We start from the raw sequence: 21,155 nt of genomic DNA, 5'->3' as shown, positions 1-21,155 counted from the left end.
TTCTGTCTCAGGTATTGAACGTGAATGGAGTACAAGTACAACAAGTTGCTCAAATCTGTGGTGTGTGCTGTACTCAAGGGCATCCAACTGACCAATGCCCCCAACTGATCAATAATGGAGGATGGGAGTCTCTTAACGCTGTTGGGTTTCAAGGTAATCAAGGTGGACAAAGGTATAACCCTTTCTCTAACACATAAACCCTGGACTTAGAGATCACCCCAATTTACGTTGGGCCAACAATGATAATATTCAGAACTCTCAAGGACAAGGGCAAGTGTTTCCACGCCCTCCAGGTTTTCTGATGAGACCTCAGGTACCTCAAAACTTTGTATCTAATCCTCATGTGCCTACAAATTCTAATGCTCCTAATTATGATGAGATTTTAAAGTCCCTTGCTCAAGGGCAACAGAATTTAAATACTGCTACTCAAGCTCTTGTTACAGGTCAACAGGCTCACACTAAAGACATTGTAGAGTTGAAAAAGCAGTTGGGACAAGTGGTAGACTTCATGGGAAAGATAACCGAGAGCGGAAAATTGCCTAGCAACACTGTTCCCAACCCAAATATCGAACAAGCTAAAGCTGTTACGACAAGGAGTGGTAAGACCCTTGTGGATGTTCCCAAAACCCTAAAGAAGGCCCAAGTGACCCACAATGAGGAAAAGGACAGAGAGAAAGATCCTGCCACATCAAAGACAGAAATGATTAGTCCTTCATCATCTGAGAAGGCTTTGAAACCTCAAGGTAATGAGCAAAACCCTAAAAATTCTTTCGATTATAGTCCTTTTGCTCGTGTGCCTTTTCCTAGTAGGTTTGCCAAAACCAAGAAGGATGAATCTGATCAAGCCATCTTGGAGATTTTTAAGAAGGTACAAGTCAACATGCCTTTGATTGAGTGTTTGAAGCAAGTGCCAAAATATGCCAAATTTCTGAAAGAGCTTTGTACTACAAGGAGACAAACTCGTGAGAAAGAGGTGGTAAAGATGAATGAGACAGTCTCTGCTGTCATCCAAAGGAAATTACCACCAAAGCTTAAGGATCCAGGGAGTTTTTCTGTTCCTTGTGTGATTGGTACGAATAAATTTGATAATGTCATGTTAGACTTAGGAGCTTCAATTAATGTGATGCCTTATAGTCTTTATGCTTCTTTAGATCTGGGTGAACTTAAAAGTGATAATGTTGTTATCCAATTGGCTGATCGATCTAACAAGTATCCTAAAGGATACATTGAGGATGTTCTTGTGCAGGTGAATCAACTCATTTTTCCCGTTGACTTCTATGTCCTTGATATGGAAGAGGCACCCCTAAATTCCACTCCATTACTTTTAGGGCGCCCATTCATGAGGACTGCAAGAACAAAGATCGATGTTTATGGAGGAACATTGACCATGGAATTTGATAATGAAATTATACGCTTCAACATCTTTGAAGCTATGAGGTATCCATTGACTGACATTAAACCCTGTTTTTCTATTGATATTATTGATTCATTTGCGCAGAGGTTTATGGAAGCAATGGAAGAGGATGAGTTGAAAGTAACACTCTCTCAAGGAGTTGGTTATAATGAGAATGGAGATTCCATTTCTAAAGCTGAGTTGGAGAAGGCTGAGGAGCCCATTGTGATTAGAACCGTGGCCTCCCTTGAGTCCCTACCCATTTTACCAAGGTATATTCCTCCTTTGTCCCTTCCTATTTCTACTAACAAGATGTTACCTTCAGTGATACAGGCCCCTACACTTGAGCTTAAGGTTTTGCCAGATCACTTGAAGTATGTCTTTTTGGGGGATAAGGAGACGCTGCCTGTTATTATATCCTCGAAGTTGGAGGAGAATCAAGAGAAGAAGCTTGTGGACATTCTTAAGAAGTACGAGACCGCCATTGGTTGGACTTTGGCAGATATCAAGGGAATCAGCCCAACCATGTGCGTCCATAGAATCCTATTGGAGGATGGTGCCAAACCCACCAGAGAAGCCCAGAGACGCCTACATCCACCCATGATGAAGGTAGTACAAGATGAGATAATAAAATTACTTGATTGTGGCGTTATTTACCCTATTTCAGATAGCAAGTGGGTGTCTCCTATTCAAGTTGTGCCAAAGAAGTCTGGAGTTACTGTAGTAAAGAATGAGGAGAATGAGCTAGTACCTCAACGAGTTGTGACTGGTTATCGAGTTTGCATAGATTATAGAAAGCTCAATGCGTCAACAAGGAAGGACCATTTCCCTCTGCCCTTTATCGATCAGATGCTTGAGAGATTAGCTGGTTACCCTTTTTATTGCTTTTTGGATGGATATAGTGGGTACAACCAGATCTGTATAGCCCAAGAGGATCAAGAGAAGACCACCTTCACTTGCCCTTTTGGCACTTATGCCTACAGACGTATGCCATTTGGATTATGCAATGCACCAGGTACGTTTCAACGTTGTATGCTTTCCATTTTTTCTGAATACATTGAGAATATCATTGAGGTCTTTATGGATGATTTTAGTGTCTTTGGTAGAGATTTTGATACATGCTTAGGAAATTTGGAACTTATTTTAAAACGTTGTGTTGAAACTAATTTGGTTCTGAATTGGGAAAAGTGTCACTTCATGGTGACTCAAGGGATTGTTTTAGGACATATTATATCTGCTAGGGGGATTGAGGTTGATAAATCTAAGGTAGATCTTGTGCGTTACTTACCCTCTCCCACTTGTGTGAGAGAGGTTCGGTCATTTCTTGGTCATGCAGGATTTTACAGGAGATTTATCAAGGATTTCTCTAAGGCATCAAGGCCCTTGTGCCGGTTGCTCCAAAAAGATACTTCATTTGAGTTTGATGAGGAGTGCAAGAAGGCTTTTGAGAAGTTGAAGGAGTTATTGACTACTGCTCCAATTATGTCTCCACCTAACTGGTCCTTACCTTTTGAATTGATGTGTGATGCCTCAGATTACGCTGTTGGGGCTGTGTTGGGACAAAGAATAGATAAAAAGCCCTATGCTATCTACTATGCCTCTAGGACGCTCAATGATGCCCAACTGAACTATTCCACAACTGAAAAAGAGCTCCTTGCTGTGGTTTTTGCTTTAGATAAATTTCGCTCTTATTTACTTCAAACTAAAGTTATTGTTTATACTGATCATGCAGCTTTGAAGTATTTGATGACAAAGAAGGAGGCCAAACCGAGGCTGATTAGATGGGTGTTGTTACTTCAAGAATTCGATTTGGAGATCAAAGACAAAAAGGGGAGTGAAAACTTGGTAGCTGACCATTTGAGCAGACTTGTACATGAGGAGGACACCTTACCCTTGCAAGAATCATTCCCAGATGAACAGCTCTTTGGGATTGAGGTAAGTGAACCATGGTATGCAGATATTGTGAATTATTTAGTTACTAAGCAATTCCCTGATACTTTACCTCAGTCTAATAAAGAAAAGCTTAAGAAAATGGCTAGATATTATGTATGGGATGAACCTTATTTGTGGAAGCATTGTAGTGATCAAATCATTAGGAGGTGTGTCCCTGAATCTGAGCATAAATCTATACTTGCCTTTTGTCATTCTGAGTCTTGTGGTGGACATTTTGGTGCACGTCGGACAGCCCGTAAGGTATTAGATTGTGGTTTCTTTTGGCCCTCTATTTTTAAGGATGCATATATGTACTGCATGACTTGTGATAGGTGCCAGAAAACAGGTAATTTAAGTTCTAAAGATCAAATGCCCATGGCCCATATCATAACTGTTGAGATTTTCGATGTCTGGGGCATTGATTTCATGGGGCCATTTCCTTCATCTAACGGTTTTCTTTACATTCTTTTGGCTGTTGATTATGTGTCCAAGTGGGTAGAGGCTAAGGCCACCAGAACTAATGATTCTAAAGTTGTTGCAGATTTCTTGAGATCTAACATATTTACTAGGTTTGGAGTGCCTCGTGCGATTATTAGTGATGGTGGATTACACTTCTGCAACAAAACAATTGATGCTCTGCTAAAAAAATACAAGGTGAATCACAAGGTGGCAACACCATATCATCCTCAAATGAATGGACAAGCAGAGGTCTCAAATCGTGAGATTAAGGGAATTTTGGAAAAGACTGTGGGTTATACACGCAAGGATTGGAGTAAAAGACTTGATGATTCACTTTGGGCCTATAGGACAGCATACAAAACACCAATTGGGATGTCTCCATTTAGACTTGTCTATGGTAAGGCGTGTCATTTACCAGTTGAGCTTGAGCATAGGGCGTGGTGGGCTGTTAAGTCTTTCAACATAGACATTGATGAGGCCGGTTTACATAGAAAATTGCAACTGAATGAACTTGAGGAGATTAGAAACGAGGCATATGATAGCGCATGGATTTACAAGGAGAAAAGTAGAGCTTTTCATGATAAGATGATCCGTGGCAAGGCCTTTGTTGTAGGCCAAAAAGTTCTTCTTTTCCATTCTAGACTTAAACTTTTTCCTGGTAAGTTACGTTCTAGATGGGTTGGTCCTTTCGTTGTCACTAATGTTTTTCCTCATGGTGCTGTACAGATAAAAAGTGACAAAACTGGAAATGAATTCAAGGTGAATGGCCATCGCTTGAAGCCTTATTATGAGGCTTTTAAGGAGCACACTGTGGAAGAAGTACCCCTCCTAGAGGCTCCACTCACAAAGGACTAAAAACGAGGTACAAAGTCTAGGCTGAAGGACTGTAAACATTCAAGCGCTACTGGGAGGCAACCCAATTCAGCCAAGGCTATTGAGGATACATCAACACAGATTTGCATTTTCTTTCTCTCCTCTATTTACTTTGGTGGATTTCATTTTTTTTTATTGTGTGATTTTCGTGAATACCTTGCTCATGTTTATATTTCTACTTACAGGCTTATTCTGATCTACATTGAGGACAATGTAGGATTTAAGTGTGGGGGAGGGATTTACAACTTTAACAAAAAAAAAAATTAAAAAAAAATTTGTTTTGTTTTTAGAATTCCTTCCAACTCAATGATGAAACTGATTCTTAAGATAGATGGCTTGTAAATAGAATTGAGCATATTTTTACAGATAAAACAAGAAATGGAGTTAATTTGCTTATATTGTAGTCATACTTGGAAATTTTGATGCACATTAGCCTTGATTCGAGTAATATGTTATCTTAAAGTGAAGCATGGAGACATATTGAATGATACTTGCATAATTCCGCAATATTTGTGAGCTATTCGAGCCTTATAATTGATTCATTATACATATCAATTTAAACTTCTTTTCTGAGTGCATCTTGTGAATATCATGTTTTCTAGAACTTGCTTTAAACCTGCTTGAGACAATTTTACATGTTCAGATTTGGAGAAGACGGAGGCAAATTAGGATTTCACCACCATGACCAAATAGCCTTTGTCCTGATTGTGATTTGACCCTTAGATAGCCCTTTGAGCCTTCATTAGCCTATTTTCTTCATTAACCCACATTCACTTACTCTTTTTAACTTAAACACTTTACTTACCCTTTTCCTTGGAACTAGTGAGCTTGGATCTTGTTTATAAGGTGATATCAAGAAGGGTGGAAAAGCATAAGTGTGGGGGAGGATTTCATATGGTTCTAAGGTGTAAGATTTGTTAAAAAAAAAAAAAAAAAAAAAAGAATGTGATCAAAGGAGAAGTAGGGACATGAAAAGAAGTGTTGTGATTTAAAGAATACAAGTTCTGAAGAAATGGGAGCATTACAAATCTCTCAAGCAAAGTGAAAAAAAAAAAAAAATTGATGAAATCTACCTTAGAGCGATCGAAATGTGGTACTTAATGATGAAGACCTATTTATTGACATTTCTAATTGCTTTCTAGTTCTGAGGAAATTTTGTGATATCCTTTCTTTTCCTTCTTATGAACCCTTGACCCTTTAGCCCCATTACAACCTTTTCAAAGACCTCTTGATCCTTTGATGTTCTGTTTTAAATGTGGAGAGTGGGTGGACAAGCAAGCCTATGGTTTAAACTGTTTTCACAAGTGTTTGAGTGATTAGTGTAGCTAGCACCATATCAAATTGAGAGAAAATCAGAGTGATACATCGTGAGAAGTAAAGTTTGATACAATTTGTGCATTAACTTGAGGATGCATATTACACTTATATTTGGCTACACACACACACTCCAAGTATGCATGCTATATAGTCTTAATAACTCTGTGGCTTATTTTTGAAGTAAACTTTGCTCTTCCTACTTTATTATGCCATACCATCTAAAGGATCTCTGAGATGTAAGTTGGAAGGATTAGAGTCATTTAATTTGTGTTAAGTCATTGTGGTGTTTTTAGTTAGTCTTTGTTGTTTTCCTTGAGTTTCTATTAGGTTACATTTTGTTCTGTTTTGCCCGAGGACGAGCAAAAGTTAAGTGTGGGTGAATTTGATAAGAATGCAAAATGTCATATTTTTCTCCTTTAATATTTAGTCCTTTATACATATTTAGTGCCTAAATGTACTCATTATTCTTTTATTTTGATTTAGGATGCAAATGGAGGTGTTAAGTGCAAAACGAAATTAATTGGGCGATTTTGGACAGTTTTGACATTGCTTCGTAATCTGGGCATAACTCTCTCATCTGAACTCCAATTGAGATGATTCCAAATTCTATGAAACGCTGAGAAAAAGATCTACAACTTTTGTGTTTTGAGTTTTAAGAGATAATAACTGTATCAAGGTCAAAATTGGGTTTGAAGTTGCTGCATTTAAACTGTTGACGCGAATTTGACGCGAATTTGTTAAAAATTTGACGAGGTTTATTTTCGAAAGTCTCCAAATCTAGTGCACGAAAATTCCAACTAAAACACCACTTTCCTAATTATATTAGGACTTTATTTTATTTTAATTAGTCAGATTTATATATTGTTATTGGAGGATAAGATTTAGGATTTTTTTTAGGAGATTTTGTTAGCTTCTAAGAAGGAAGAGAAGAACGGGTAAAAGAAAGGAAAAAAAAAGAAATCTCTCTCTCTCTTGCTCTCTCTCGATTAGGGTTTTTTTTTTAATCTTTTCTTTAGGAAAGAAGTGGCTGAAACTTGGGGAACTAGGGGCCAACGAGTTGCTGTCAAGAAGGAGAAGTTGCTGAAATTTTTCAGCAAATTATTGTCAAGAAGTTTACAACGTTGCTGCTTGTATTCGTTTTCAACCATCAACATCATCGCCGTGGAACATCACCACCAACACATCTCAAACTTCTTTGGTTGTGTTAAAAAGTGTAACCCTTATGACTTTTATTTATTTTTATTATTGCAACCCTGGTTGCTTTTGGATTAAAGAACATCTTGTTGGATTCTTAAGTTGGAAATTTTTAATTCAATGAGTTAGTGACTTTCAGATTCATTAATTGATGTTTTCGGATTGGTGATATGTAGACACATGAATCAGTGAATTTTAATTATGTATGCTGAATTTTCAGTTTGGTCATATTGAAAACTTTGATATTAACGGTCATTGAAGCCATAATTGTATCTCTAATCACCTAATTGATTTGGAATATGATTTAAAAGTGGTAAAAACTATGAACAATAGTTGTGATCTGAAAATTACATGTTCTTTAGCCATGGACTTTTCCATAGGTTTGAAGAGTAGGTTATTGAATCATAATTCTTTTTGATCTTAATGATTTGTTTAAGAAGTTGTAAGGATACGCTAAGTATTAACTTGATTGCTTAATCAAAATAACTCGGTGATGGACTTTTCCAAAATCCTAGGGATTATCTAAGAAGGAATTTATAAGATGCATGATCTCTTTAGGCTTGCATTTTGATTCAATTCGGATATGTAATTAAGGCATAAAATTCGTTATCTATGTTGAAGCAATTTGATTAGTCATTTAATGAATTTTTTTCTGAATTGTGAGAGAAGATGATCAATTGTAAATATTTATTTCTTTAATTTTTATTTTTATTTTTATTATTTTTTCTTTTTATTATTATTATTATTATTTTTAATCCGAATCGCCAAAATTGAAACCCCTACAATTTGTGTAATATGTTTGTTTTCAATTTGTTAATTAAACTAACTAAAATTTATTATGACTCTTTAGAATAGGAGTACCCGCAATCCCCGGCCAATAACGATACCCTACAAATCACTTTACTACAATCTTCTATAGGGTTTATTGATGACTAAAAATATGGTCAATCATTGCGCTAACCAAATCTTCGAAGATTTTGTTCTTAAATGATGATCTATTTTCTAACAATCTTTCTTGCTTTGATACCAAATGATATGATCAACTTTAGATGTACCCATTGATATGGATTTCCCTAGACAATGTCCTCTCAAAACCCTTGAATTTGATGGGTTCGAAATGTTCTAAATTGCTTAGGAACAAATTGATGTTGATCAGATTAGAATCTTAAGGAAACTATGTCCTTAAAATCCCAATCTTTAGATGCCACAAAGGTTGATCACTCTTTTGATAAGTCGAAGATTTATGCACTCGATCAAGAACTCAAACAAGAACTCAACAAGAACACATGAAGACAAGCATAAGCTTCTTGAATAAACTTCAAAATTTTAGAATTAGAATTGTATTTCAAATATAACATGTGGGCTGTTTTTATAGGTAAAATAGTTGAGGATTGGGCCTAATTAGTCCTTATAAATTAAAAGAATAAAACTAAGGATAATTAGAACATAAAATTCCAAATTTGCCCTTACATCCAATTTAATCTTCTAATCGCTCCCTTGCATAAAAATAGAATCTTTTAGAGCAATCTCTTTGTATTGTACTTCCACGATCAAGTCTTGTAATGCCTCTTTCATCCGCTTTGTCCTTGCCCTAGCCAATTCATTGCAATGGTTCTTGAGAAGACTTGGGAACATCAACTCGATCTCCATTAGAATGCCAAACCCACCTTTGGATGGTGGTTTGGTTGAGCCCCAGGTAGACGTCTGCCGATTAAGGATGGGTACATTGTCGCATTCATAGGGGGTTTGACCGATAACTAGATCATTTCGATCATTCCAAGCGAGATTCACCAATTAGAACCTCTGCTCATGAGGGTCAATGTAATATGAGCTGGTTAGAGGATAAAGCAGCCTAGATAAGAATACCCAGGAGCCCCACCCAGGTATGACAGGTATCCAAGAGGCCAATGAATGATACCGAGAAAACAACGTAACTGACTCGAGCACTGACTGACCGGAGGGAAGACAAGAAAGGAGATATCTCTTTCTTGAAAAAACCGGACAAGACGCCTTTCATCACTCACAGTAGTGACCGCTCTCGCTCTTCTTGGCTCGTAGTGGAGAAACCCGAACGGGGGGTAGGGTATCATTAGAATGAACATGAACCATGAAGGTTCATAAGGGATGAATAGGTACAGGCGGTAACAACTGAATCCGGGAACCGGGTGGGGTGGAAAGCCTCTCAGTTACAGATAGATCTCCGGATTTCATTCATGGATCCTAATCCCATTCTGATTGTGTGAGTTTGAAGTATTCCTAACTTTCTGTTAGTGTTCAGCGACCCAGCAAGCGTAAGCTCGAAAGAACTGACTAATAGGGGGCCATTACTATACAAGGAGCGCGCCCTGTAGTTTTCTTCGCTTCCTCTGATCAAAGAGATTTTTAGTCCAGGTCGACCGATAAGGCAGTCTCCGAAGTATAGAGGTGCGAAACTTCTACCTGATGGATTCGAAGACTCGAGCTATCCCTTTCACTGAGGTCGAATGCACAATAACGGATTCCCCTTCTTTCAACCACTATATCCCGGTGTTGGCTTAGGCAGATCCTTCCAACTCATCTATCTCGGCCCTATTACGTAAGGGGGACCTGATCATAGGAGTAAATATACGGAACGGATGAAGCGATTTCCTCTTCCGTGAAGATCTATTCTTTCCTTCAATGGCTGGTGTTTTTTCCCTGAAACACTTGAACTCCCTCCGGACCCCCGAGATCTTTCATTAGGGTTTGATGCTCCTCAATGGAGATCCCCAGAATAATAGCTTGCTTGTGGAACCCAGTGGTGTATTATTGTACAGCTTGGCCCTTTCCCTGGCGCACTGTCATCGAATCCACTAGTCCTCCTCATTACCAATGGGATAGAATTCCTTGCGAATTAGAGTTTGAAACTTCTTCCGTGACAACCCAGAAATGTCATGGTTCCTCATATATGCATTCCATCATGTGCATAATTATACGATTTATATTTTCTTTCTCCTCGTTCTGTCTTCTTTCCGACGGATCAGCCCTATTAGAGAAGGGCTTCCGATTCCGTATGACAACAGAACGAGCATTCGCTGGACGGCCAAACATTGAATGAAATGTTGGCATGGCAATTTCAATTCCATTTTCAGTCTTTTGAAATTGAAATAGCTTCAGTAGAGCCGGTTGAAGCACACGTTGGAGCATCCGAACAACAGAGGCAGCTGTGGCAGAGACAGCAGCAAAAGCACTAGTCTCCGTTGATCACCTACCAGCAGGGGAAGCTGCATAGGTGGCAGGAACTAACTAGGGTTTAGGTACCAATTCGAAGAGCATTCGTTTACCGGGGTCGAGAGCAGCCAGCCCTAGAGATACCACACTAACAGCGGCATCCCGACCTGATACGGATCCCTACGCAGTAGACCCATCATTTCGAAAGCCATCACTGGCATAGGCATAGGCACAGGTGGAGACACAAGCAAAGGCAAATCCCGTTAGAACTTCATAATCCCTACATCCCTTCCTATTTGAGAGATAAGCAGCCTGTTTAGCCATAATCCATTGAAGTAGCACCAGCGGCAAAGGCACAGGTTCTTTCGGCTAAGGAAAGGCAGTTGACTTCGTTGACCCGGATTGGAGCAAACACGCAATACACACGGAGGCTGCGTCTGCCCATTGATAGATAGCCTTTCCCCTGATAGGGACCGATTCGCGATGTTAGATAGAAGTAGATTGACTGAATGAACGAAAGCCCCCATCCATTTGATCCCTCTAGTACCGATTGGAGACGCACTTATATAGGCCGAAAGGATGTGTTCGCTTATATACTAGTCGAGTCGACAGCTATACCGAGCGAGAAGCCTAAGAGAGAGTGTAGGGGGTGCTGGTCGACACCTAACTAGTTAATGCCTGCCGACAAGGCTTATTCGAAAGAGAGATTTCCTGTAGTATAACAAAGGAATGTGATTTGTAATGAAAGTCGTGAGTGAGTCATTTATTGTCGCCACCAGAAGATAACCGTCAATAGGCACGAGAAAGAGTGAAACGAAGGGTCAATGTAATATGAGTTTGTATTTGTTTGATTTTGTTTGATTCCTCTCCACGTGTATGAGTTTGTTATGTAACAGATTCTGCTCGAGGGGGAGACAGCTGTCATATGGATTGATCGCCCCGCACTTCCACTTAGTCATTAACCTGTGTTTTATTGACACGTGGTGACTTGTGATTGATGGCTAAGGTTGTTGGTGGGTCGCTGATCGCCTATAAATAGGACCTGTGACCTCATTTTCAGACAGAATCACGAAGTAGGAGTGCGATAAAGTGTGATTTTGATATGATTTTTATATTCCAGCAATAAAGGAAATCCACACAACTATATTCTCAAAGGATGGCAAGCTCGTACTCCTTTCTTCAAGCGCTCCCTCGTAGCTGCTAGAGCTGTTACTGAGAAGCGCGCCAGAGAAAAGACACTATATACGTAGTTTTTCAGCTGGGGCTTGAAAGCCTACGTTTGCTACTGGCGCACTACGGCTTTTCAGCCGGGTCTACTCCTTTATAGTGTAGTTCCGTCAGTTACTTAGGTAGAGTTACGTTCCGTAAGGGCCTAGCCTACTAGTAAAAAAGGGGCTTCAAAGCCTAATATCAAGTGTAGTCAGTGCCTACGCGCTAAGATCAGTAGTTGCCTTATTAGCCGAAGCTGAAGGAGATGAAAGAGAGTGACTTAGTTCCGAGAGGGTCTGCAAGAGGCAACGGATGGAGCTGCTGATCGTAGACCACCGTTGCGCGTTAGCGCATCCGTTTTCTTGCTGGGGACGAAGGGTCAATGTAATATGAGTTAATAAGCTCTTTCATTAGAGTAGTCAGGTAGGAAAGCAATAATTCTAGTTGTGATTATGCGAATGAATGCAAGTAGTTCTGTTCTTATCCAGTATTAAATCCATAAGATAATACCCTTCTTCTTATAAATCGTATGAGAGGGAGACCAGCAGGCAACAAGGACTCTTCTCGCTCTTGAATGTGATGGTAGTCCGGTAGAAGAAAGAAGGCAAGGACCAAGCAAGCTATAACAACTGATAGATAGCTCATTCAAACTAGTAGTTCAATTCCGGGATTCTCTTTATAAACTATAACTATATATACAGCTCTTGAATGACAGTAGTCTTGTAAGTAAGGGAGACTTTAGAGGGAATGAATAAGCTAATGAATGAAAGCCAGCCAGGAAGAAACACTGTAAGCTCTACTCTAAGCTATAAGACTTCAAGCTCTTTAATAAGCTTTATCTTTTGTAGTCCGGTAGGCAAGAAAGCAAGTAAGCTAATGAATTAGAGTGGTCAGGTAAGTCCGGGATTAAAGAAGAAAGGGAGGGATGAAATAGTATGCCTAGTAGTGATTCTCCGGTATGCAATCAAGAAGGAAGAAAGCCATTAAAGCCACTTTAAACTAAACTATTTAGTTATTATCCAGTATTATTTATTCAAGCTAGTAGTTATGAGAAAGCAAGCACTTCCATCCATAATAGAGTAGTTATGAGAAAGGCAGCTCTTTAATAAGCTTTATCTTTTGTAGTCCTTAATTCCATCAATAAGAAAGGGATGGAGTCCTTATAGTTCATTAAGAAGAAAGCAAGCCCTAAGCAATGGAGGGAGACTACATAAGGGACACCAGCCGGCACTAAGCTTGGTTTCTTTTTATTTTATTAACTAGCCCAACCAAGGGAGACAAGACCAGACCTGAAAGCCCCAGTTATATAGTGTTTGAAATTCCAGGATTCACAGAAGAGAATAACCTAATCGAAAGAAGTGACAGTAGTCAGGGTCCGAAGGAGGCTATAACTTGAAGCGAGTTCTTATCCGGTATTCTTCCACTAATTAGTATGCTTTTTCATAAACATAGCCAGCAGGCAAGGGAGTTATTCTTTAACTGTAAGCAAGGGTGCTCGTAGATCAGATTGAGCTTATTAGATCATGAATTAGAGTAGTTCTTCTCTTGTACCAAAGCAAAGCTCTAAGCTATCAGACTGGAAGCAAGCTTCTTAATTCAAGCTATCCCCAGTTGACGAGGTGAAGGAGCTAAGCAAGGGATAAAAGAGAGCGAATGAATGCTACCAACGAGCGAAGCAGCTTTAAGCTCTGGAAAGCTAGTAGTCAGGGTCAATGTAATATGAGAGACGCTGAGTTCTATAGGGACGAGGGGTCAATGTAATATGAGGGGTCGATGTAATTGAGCTTTCGCTTCGACGATCGGACTACTTTCAAAAAGCGAACACGAGTCGTCTGAAAAGGTTGATTTCAGTCTATCAGTGCTTGACCACATTCTTAGTGAAGAGCTGACTCTGGTGTTCCGCTGTACAGTGCAATCTGGCCGGGATGAAGGTAGCATATTTCGTGAACCGGTCTACCACTACCATGATAGACCAAAACTCTCCCACTCTTGGCAGAGCTGAGATTCAGTCCATGGAGACGCTCTCCCAGGGTCTTTGGGGCACTGGTAAGGGTTCCAATAGCCCAACAGGTTTCTCCCGTTCCACCTTGTCTTGTTGGCAAATGAGGCATGTCTTGACATAGTAAATCACATCGTCACGCATGCTCGGCCAGTAATATCCCCTTTCAAGCAAGGCCAACGTGCGATGCCAGCCAGGATGGCCAGCCCATAGAGTGTCATGGCACTCTCTTATGAGTTCCCTTCTCAGCCCATCAGTCTTCGGTACATACGAGCGGCTCCTTGTAGTATACAAGAGTCCATCATCGAGCCAAAAGCTCAATCTGATCTACGAGCACCCTTCTTTACCAAATCGATCAAGGCTTGAGCTTGAGGGTCACTCTCCAAACCCTTCCGAATTCTTTGGTGCAAGGTGCTAGTGAGTTGAGAGACGCTTCGTTGCTTGTCGGCAGTAAGGGCTGCTAGCTCGGCCTTGCGGCTCAAGGCATCAGCGACGTTGTTGGTTCTTCCAGGCTTGTATTCTAAGGCCAAGTCGAACTCTGCTAGGAACTCTTGCCAACGAGCCTGTTTGGGGGTCAACTTCTTTTGGGTAAGAAAGTGGCTCACAGCCACGTTGTCTGTCTTCACTAGTAGCTTCGATCCCAAGAGATAGTGCCTCCATACTCGTAGGCAATGCACAACCGCTAACAACTCCTTCTCCTGTGCTGTGTATCTCTTCTCAGCATCATTGAGTTTGCGACTCTCATAGGCAACTGGGTGCCCATCCTGCAGCAACACCCCACCAATAGCGTAGTCGGATGCTAGGTATGCACTTCAAAGGGCTTGGTGATATCCGGTAGGGCCAAGACGGGATCTTGCATCACGGCATTCTTGAGGCCTTCAAATGCCTCTTGGCACTGGTCCGACCAGGACCATGCAGTGTCTTTCTTCAACAGGTCAGTGAGAGGTGCGGCGCGCTTTGAGTAACCTTGAATGAACCGTCGATAGTAGTTGACGAGCCCAAGGAATGACCGCAATTCTGAGACGGTTGTGGGAGTTTTCCACTCCTCGATGGCACGCACCTTCTCCATGTCCATCCGAATGTGCCCACCTCCAACGATATGGCCAAGGGTGCTCATCGATGTAATTGAGCTCTTGGGCAAAAGCTCAATCTGATCGACCCTTCTTGACGTATAAGTGATTGTCTCGGAGCACTTGGAGTACCAGGCATGCTGTACGTGCTCTTCCAATGTGGAGCTGTACACCACGATATCGTCAAGATAGACCACAACAAACTTAATTGAGATCGAGTTGATGTTCCCAAGTCTTTTCAAGAACCATTACAAGGAATTGACTAGGACAATGACAAAAAGGATGAACGAGGCATTACAAGGCTTGATCGTGGCAGTACAATACAACGAGGATGCTCTAGAAGATGTTAAGACTAAATTTGAAGATATTAAAGCTTCATCAAGGATGGTCAACTTTCTTTTTGTCGAAGGGAGTGTTTTGGAAGATCAAATTGGATGCAAGGGTTAATTGGGAATTTCATGTTCTAATTGTCCTTAGTTTAAGTCTTTTAGTTTCTACGGACTAATTAGGCCCAATTCTCATATAATTTGCCTATAAAAATAGCCCACATGTTATGTTTTAAACACAATTCTAATTCTAAGATTTTGAAGTATTATTCAAGAAGGTATTGCTTCGTCTTCATGTGTTCTTGTTTGAGTTCTTGTTCGAGTGCATGAATCTTCAACTTATCAAAGGAGTGATCAACCTTTGTGGCGTCTCAAGATTGGGGTTTTAAAGACATAGTTTCCTTAAGGTTCTAATCCGATCAACATCAATTTCTTCCTAAGCAATTTAGATCGTTTCGAAGCCATCAAATTCAAGGGTATCTAGAGGAGACCATCTAGAGGAATCCATATCCATGGAGATCATCTAAAGGGGATCATATCATTTGGTATCAGAGCAAGAAAGATTGCTGGAAAATGGATCATCATTGAGAAAAATCTTCGAAGATTTGGTAAGCGCAAAATCCGAATTGGAAATCAAACGGGTTGATTCATGCTCCCCAACATAATTTAGACCAAATCAAATCCAAAAGGTTGTTGGAAAACATGTTTTTTTCTTGCTTTAAAACCCATTTGTTGTGTTCTTGATTGGGTGGCGTAACATTCGAATTGTAGATCAAAACGGGATGGTTCTTGTCCTCCCATCATATATTCAGACCAATTCAAAGCCAAAGGTTGCTAGAAGAAAAAAAAAACCAGGTTCTTGTTTTCTTTGTTGCATTCTTGATTGAAAAAGAAAATATTCAGAGAAAATTATGAGTGGTAAACTGTTCTTTTCCTGAATTTCGTTCGTACATAATTCATTTTGTGAATCTGAATTTTTTATGCTAAGTTCGTTTGTGATTCTGAATTTTTTTTGCTGAATTATAATTTGTTGATTGATCTCCATTGTTGATCGATCTTCAATAATCTTTCTAAGAGATACAAACTCATCCCTGAATCATTCTTCGTAAAATATTCAGATATTAATTTCTGAATTTTGTTTTACTTGATCATCTTTGTTCTTAAAATATTCAGAATTTAATTTCATGTTCAAGAACACACCGTTGCTGGAGCTTAATCACCATTTTCATTAATAAAGTTGTTTTTAATGGATGTTCATTGAAAGTAGACAAATATTTGCTGGAATTCAAGAACAAATCTTTCAAACAAATGATCTCACCATTGATGTTGCCACTCTCATTTGTTGCTGTTTTTTTTTTTTTGTGTTGTTCAAAAAACTTACCTGTACTTATTGCTGTTCTTTAATGGTTATACAATGAAACACCTTCAAAGAACAATCATTTGTTGCTGTTCTATAATGTTTTTTTTATTGGTCTTTCATTGAAATTCAGAAACTTTTGGGCGATTTAATATAGAATGAAAACAACTTGTTGAATTTCATCGTGATCTTGCTAAATTTCAACGTGATCTTGCTGAAATTTCTCATCGCGTTCTTGCTGAATTTTCAGTTGGTATGAATTGATTTCATATCAATGGTCTTTTTGATTTCTTATTATCACTGTAAAGCAAATAACAGTGTGTAATTGCCAATCCGCCATTAAAGAAGAATCAAAAAATTGCTGAAACTCTTGTTTGCTGAATCTTGTTGTCCCCAACGTTTCTTGATGAAACTCAGCCACCACGTCTTGTTTTTGTTTGTTCTTGCTGATTTGATCTTGCTGGATTTCTTGCTGAAAATTCAGTCAGTGGGCAACTGTAATTTTCGCCATCAAAGAAGACAACAAAGGAAAAAATTCACTGTTTTCTTGTGTTCTTGTTCTTGTTATACTTGAGTTTTCTGAAATAAAATGTTCTTGTTGTTTGTATTTGTTTAAAATTCATAAAGGAAAACATTTCTTTAAGACACGTTTCCTTTGGACATTGGATTACCATTTAAGAACATACCAAAGTTGCTGTATCTATTTCGTCAAATAACTTAACCAAAACTACCATTCATCTCGAACCAAAGTTGGTCCACAAACGATTTGTTGCTGAAACTCAGCCACAACAGACACTTTTTTTTTAAAAAAAGTGTGACATGAGTTTATTTTGATTTCTGATTTTTCAAATCTATTAACAAGTTGATCAAGTCAAGTTGCATTTCGGGTTGAAGGATTCGTTTGAAAATGCTGTTTTATCTTTGCATTTTGGGCTGATTTTTTCTTGGTTCTTGCTGAATTAACAGCCACAACGATTTCTTATTTTGTTTCTTTTAAATGCTGAATTGTGGGCTTGTTGAATTTTAGTTTCTGTTAAGAACCATAAAGAGAGAGATCATCATCGTTAAAAAAAAATAGCATAGTTTTGAAAACATGAGTAAGGAAGGAGGAGACCCACAAGGTTGATATGAGGTTATTCATCAAGACCGTTCATGATCAATTCAAATTGCTGAATTCAAGGTTGGATAATATGAAATCTTCTTATGAATCTAAATCATATAAAAGACATGAGTTCGACGAAGAAGAGGAAGCTAATTCCGAAGTGGAGAGAACAAATTATAGACGAGACAAAAGGGTTGATTTCAAGGGAGATAACAATTTAGGTAGCATAAAGATGACCATTCTGACTTTTCAAGGAAAGAATGATCTTGAATTATATTTGGAGTGAGAAAGAAAGGTTGAGCATGTATTTGATTATCATAATTATTCTGAGGATGAGAAGGTAAAACTAACCGCTGTGGAATTTACAAATTATGCAAGTATATGGTGGGATCAATTGGTGATTAATAGGCACAGGAATGGTGAGAGACTTATACGATCATGGGAAGAGATGAAGTTGGTGATGCGCAAGAGATTTATACCTAGTCATTACTATTGAGATTTGTACATAAAATTGCAAGGGCTAGTTCAATTTCCATGAGTGTAGAGGATTATTATAAAGAAGTGGAAATCGTCATGATTAGAGTAAATATAGAAGAAGATAGAGAAGCAAACATGGTTAGATTTATTGTCGGATAGAACAAGGAGATTGCTGAGGTAGTTGAGTTGCAACATTACGTAGAGATGGAAGAGTCGTTGCATAAAGCCATTAAAGTGGAAAAACAAATTAAGTAAAAAATGTTCAGATCTGGTTCGTCCTCTAGTAATCCATGGAGATCAAATTGGAAGGACAACAAAGTTACCTTCAAACCAAAAGAAAAAGCAAGGTTGAAGAATTCTCTTTCTGTTCCTAACGATAAACCTAAAACAACGTCTTTTACTAAATCAAGAGAAATTAAGTGTTTTCGATGCCAAGGATTTGGACATATTGCTTTTAAATGCCCAAACAAAAGGATTATGGTTGTACAGGCAAATGGAGAAATTGAAAGTGCTAGCTCTAGTGATAATGAGATGCCACCATTAGAGAATTGTTTTGATGATGAAGTAGAAAAACATGTGCATGGTGATTTACTTGTTATTAGGAGAGCTCTGAGTATACAGCCTAAGGATGAAGTAGATAAAGAGCAACATGAGTATATATTTCACACAAGATACTACGTGAAGGACAAAGTATGTACGTTGATTATTGATAGTGGGAGTTGGACTAATGTTGCTAGTACCTTGTTGGTAGAGAAGTTGAATTTGAAGTGGAAGAAACATCCTAAACCATACAAGTTACAATGGCTAAATGACTGTGGAGAAATGAAAGTATACAAGCAAGTTCAGGTGCCCTTTTCAATTGAAAAGTATGAGGACGAGGTTCTTTGTGATGTGGTACCGATACATGCTGGTCATATATTACTTGGTCGACCGTGGTAGTTTGATAGGAGAGTGTCGCATGATGGGTACAAAAATCGATATTCTTTTGTAATGAATAACTGAAAAGTTGTATTAGCTCCTCTCAAACCTTTGCAAGCTTATGAGGATAGGTTAAGATAGCAAGATAGTGCAAAATGAGAACGAATCAAGGGTGTGAGCAAAAAGGAGAAAAAAGTGAGCAACGTGGAGAGAAAAATAAAATACTGAGTGTAATTATTGACAAACATGAGGTTAAGAGTGTCATGATGGTAAGGCAACAAGTACTAGTAGTTATGTACAAGGATAATATAGTTGTTGTTGTTGATAGGTTTAGTAAAATGGCCCATTTTATTTCATGTTCTAAAACCAACGACACTACACATATTACTGATTTGTTCTTTGAGGAAGTAGTACGATTACATGGGTTACCTAAGTCAATTGTTAGTGATAGAGATGTTAACTTCCTAAGTTATTTTTTACGTACTTTATGGAATCAATTAGGAACTAAACTTCTATTTTCTACTATTGTGCATCTACAAACGGATGGTCAAATTGAAGTAGTTAATAGGACACTTACAATTTTGTTGCGTGCTATCATTCAAACAAACTTAAAACAATGGGACAAGTGTTTACCACATATTGAGTTTGCATATAATAGGATTGTTCATTCTACTACTTTATTTTCTCCTTTTGAATTGTTTATGATTTTAATCCTTTAACACCTGTGGATATTTTACCTTTGCCTACTAATGAGCATGCTAATATTGATGGTAAGAAAAAAAATAGATTTTGTGAAAGATTTACATTCCAGAGTTCAGGCCAACATTGACAGGAAGAATGAGTAATATGCTAAGCAAGCCAATAAGGGGGGTTTGAAAGTTGTCTTCCAACCTGGAGATTGGGTTTGGGTGTACTTGAGTAAGGAGAGGTTCCCTACACAAAGAAAATCAAAATTGCAGCTTAGAGGAGATGGATCATTTCAAGCCTTAGAGTGAATCAATGATAACGCCTACAAATTAGATTTGCCATGCGACTATAGTAATGTTAGTGCAATTTTTAATGTTGCTGATTTATCTTCGTTTGATGTAGGTGATTCGAGGACGAATCTTTTTGAAGAGGGAGAGAATAATGGAGATCGAGTTGATGTTCCCAAGTCTTCTAAAGAACCATTGCAAGGAATTGGCTAAGTCAAGGACAAAAAGAATGAACGAGACATTACAAGGCTTGATCGTGGCAGTACAATACAACGAGGATGCTTTAGAAGATGTTAAGACTAAATTTCAAGATATCAAAGCTTCATCAAGGATAGTCAACTATCTTTTTGTGGAAGGGAGTATTTTGGAAGATCAAGTTGGATGCAAGGGTTAATTGGGAATTTCATGTTCTAATTGTCCTTAGTTTAAGTCTTTTAATTTCTAAGGACTAATTAGGCCCAATTCTCATCTAATTTTCCTATAAAAATAGCCCACATGTTATGTTTTAAACACAATTCTAATTCTAAGATTTTGAAGTTTTATACAAGAAGCTATTGCTTCGTCTTCATGTGTTCTTATTTGAATTCTTCATGAGTTCTTTATGAGTTCTTGTTCAAGTGCATGAATCTTCGACTTATCAAAGAAGTGATCAACCTTTGTGGCGTCTCTAGATTGGGGTTTTAAGGACATAGTTTCCTTAAGGTTTTAATTCGATCAACATCAATTTCTTCCTAAGCAATTTAGATCGTTTTGAAACCATCAAATTCAAAGGTTTCTAGAGGAGACCATCTAGAGGAATCCATATCCATGGAGATCATCTAAAGGGGATCATATCAAAACTTATCGAGGTACTTCCAGAAGAGCTCAGTCATAAAAGTGCAAAAGGTAACCGGTGCATTCGTCAAGTTGAAAGGCATGACCAAGAATTCATATACACTGTATCGGGTTGAGCATTTAGTTTTAGGCTCATCTCCATTGGCTATTCACACTTGAGAATACCCTGACCTTAGATAAGTGTTTTGAGAAATACTTGGTGGAGCCAAACTAGTTGAATAGGTTGGCAATAAGCGGAATGGGATACTTGTTCTTCACGGTGACCTTGTTCAACGCTCGATAATCCACGCACAACCGTAGGGTCCCATCGTGCTTTCGCTGGAACAAGACAGGTGCTCCATAAGGGGCCTTGGAAGGCCTAATGAACCCAGACTCCAATAATGCGTCGAGTTGTTTTCGTAGTCCGGCCAGTTCAGGAGGGCTCATTCGATAAGGCCCCCTTGTGGGTGGCTTTGCTCCAGGCACGAGTTCAATTTGATGGGGGAGTTCCTTAGGCATCACATCTTCAAACTCGTTCAGGACCTGGACCACT

At 38.8% G+C, this 21,155-nt stretch overlaps 1 protein-coding gene across 1 annotated transcript; it reads left to right on the top strand.

Annotated features, from left to right (window-relative positions):
- Window positions 1–206: 206 nt before the first annotated feature.
- Window positions 207–4,718, top strand: LOC147410753 (uncharacterized). The gene is made up of 2 exons (XM_086439816.1): window positions 207–2,408; window positions 3,126–4,718. Exons 1-2 carry the CDS (start codon window positions 302–304, stop codon window positions 4,637–4,639), a joined length of 3,621 nt encoding a protein of 1,206 aa, XP_086295942.1. The 5' UTR covers window positions 207–301; the 3' UTR covers window positions 4,640–4,718.
- Window positions 4,719–21,155: the final 16,437 nt, after the last annotated feature.

Source organism: Akebia trifoliata, chromosome 1 (assembly GCF_017979445.1).
Source record: "Akebia trifoliata isolate Shusen 1 chromosome 1, ASM1797944v1, whole genome shotgun sequence".
Taxonomy (NCBI): domain Eukaryota; kingdom Viridiplantae; phylum Streptophyta; class Magnoliopsida; order Ranunculales; family Lardizabalaceae; genus Akebia; species Akebia trifoliata.
Note: the sequence above shows the minus strand (reverse complement) of the source record. Positions and strands in the feature narration are given on the sequence as shown.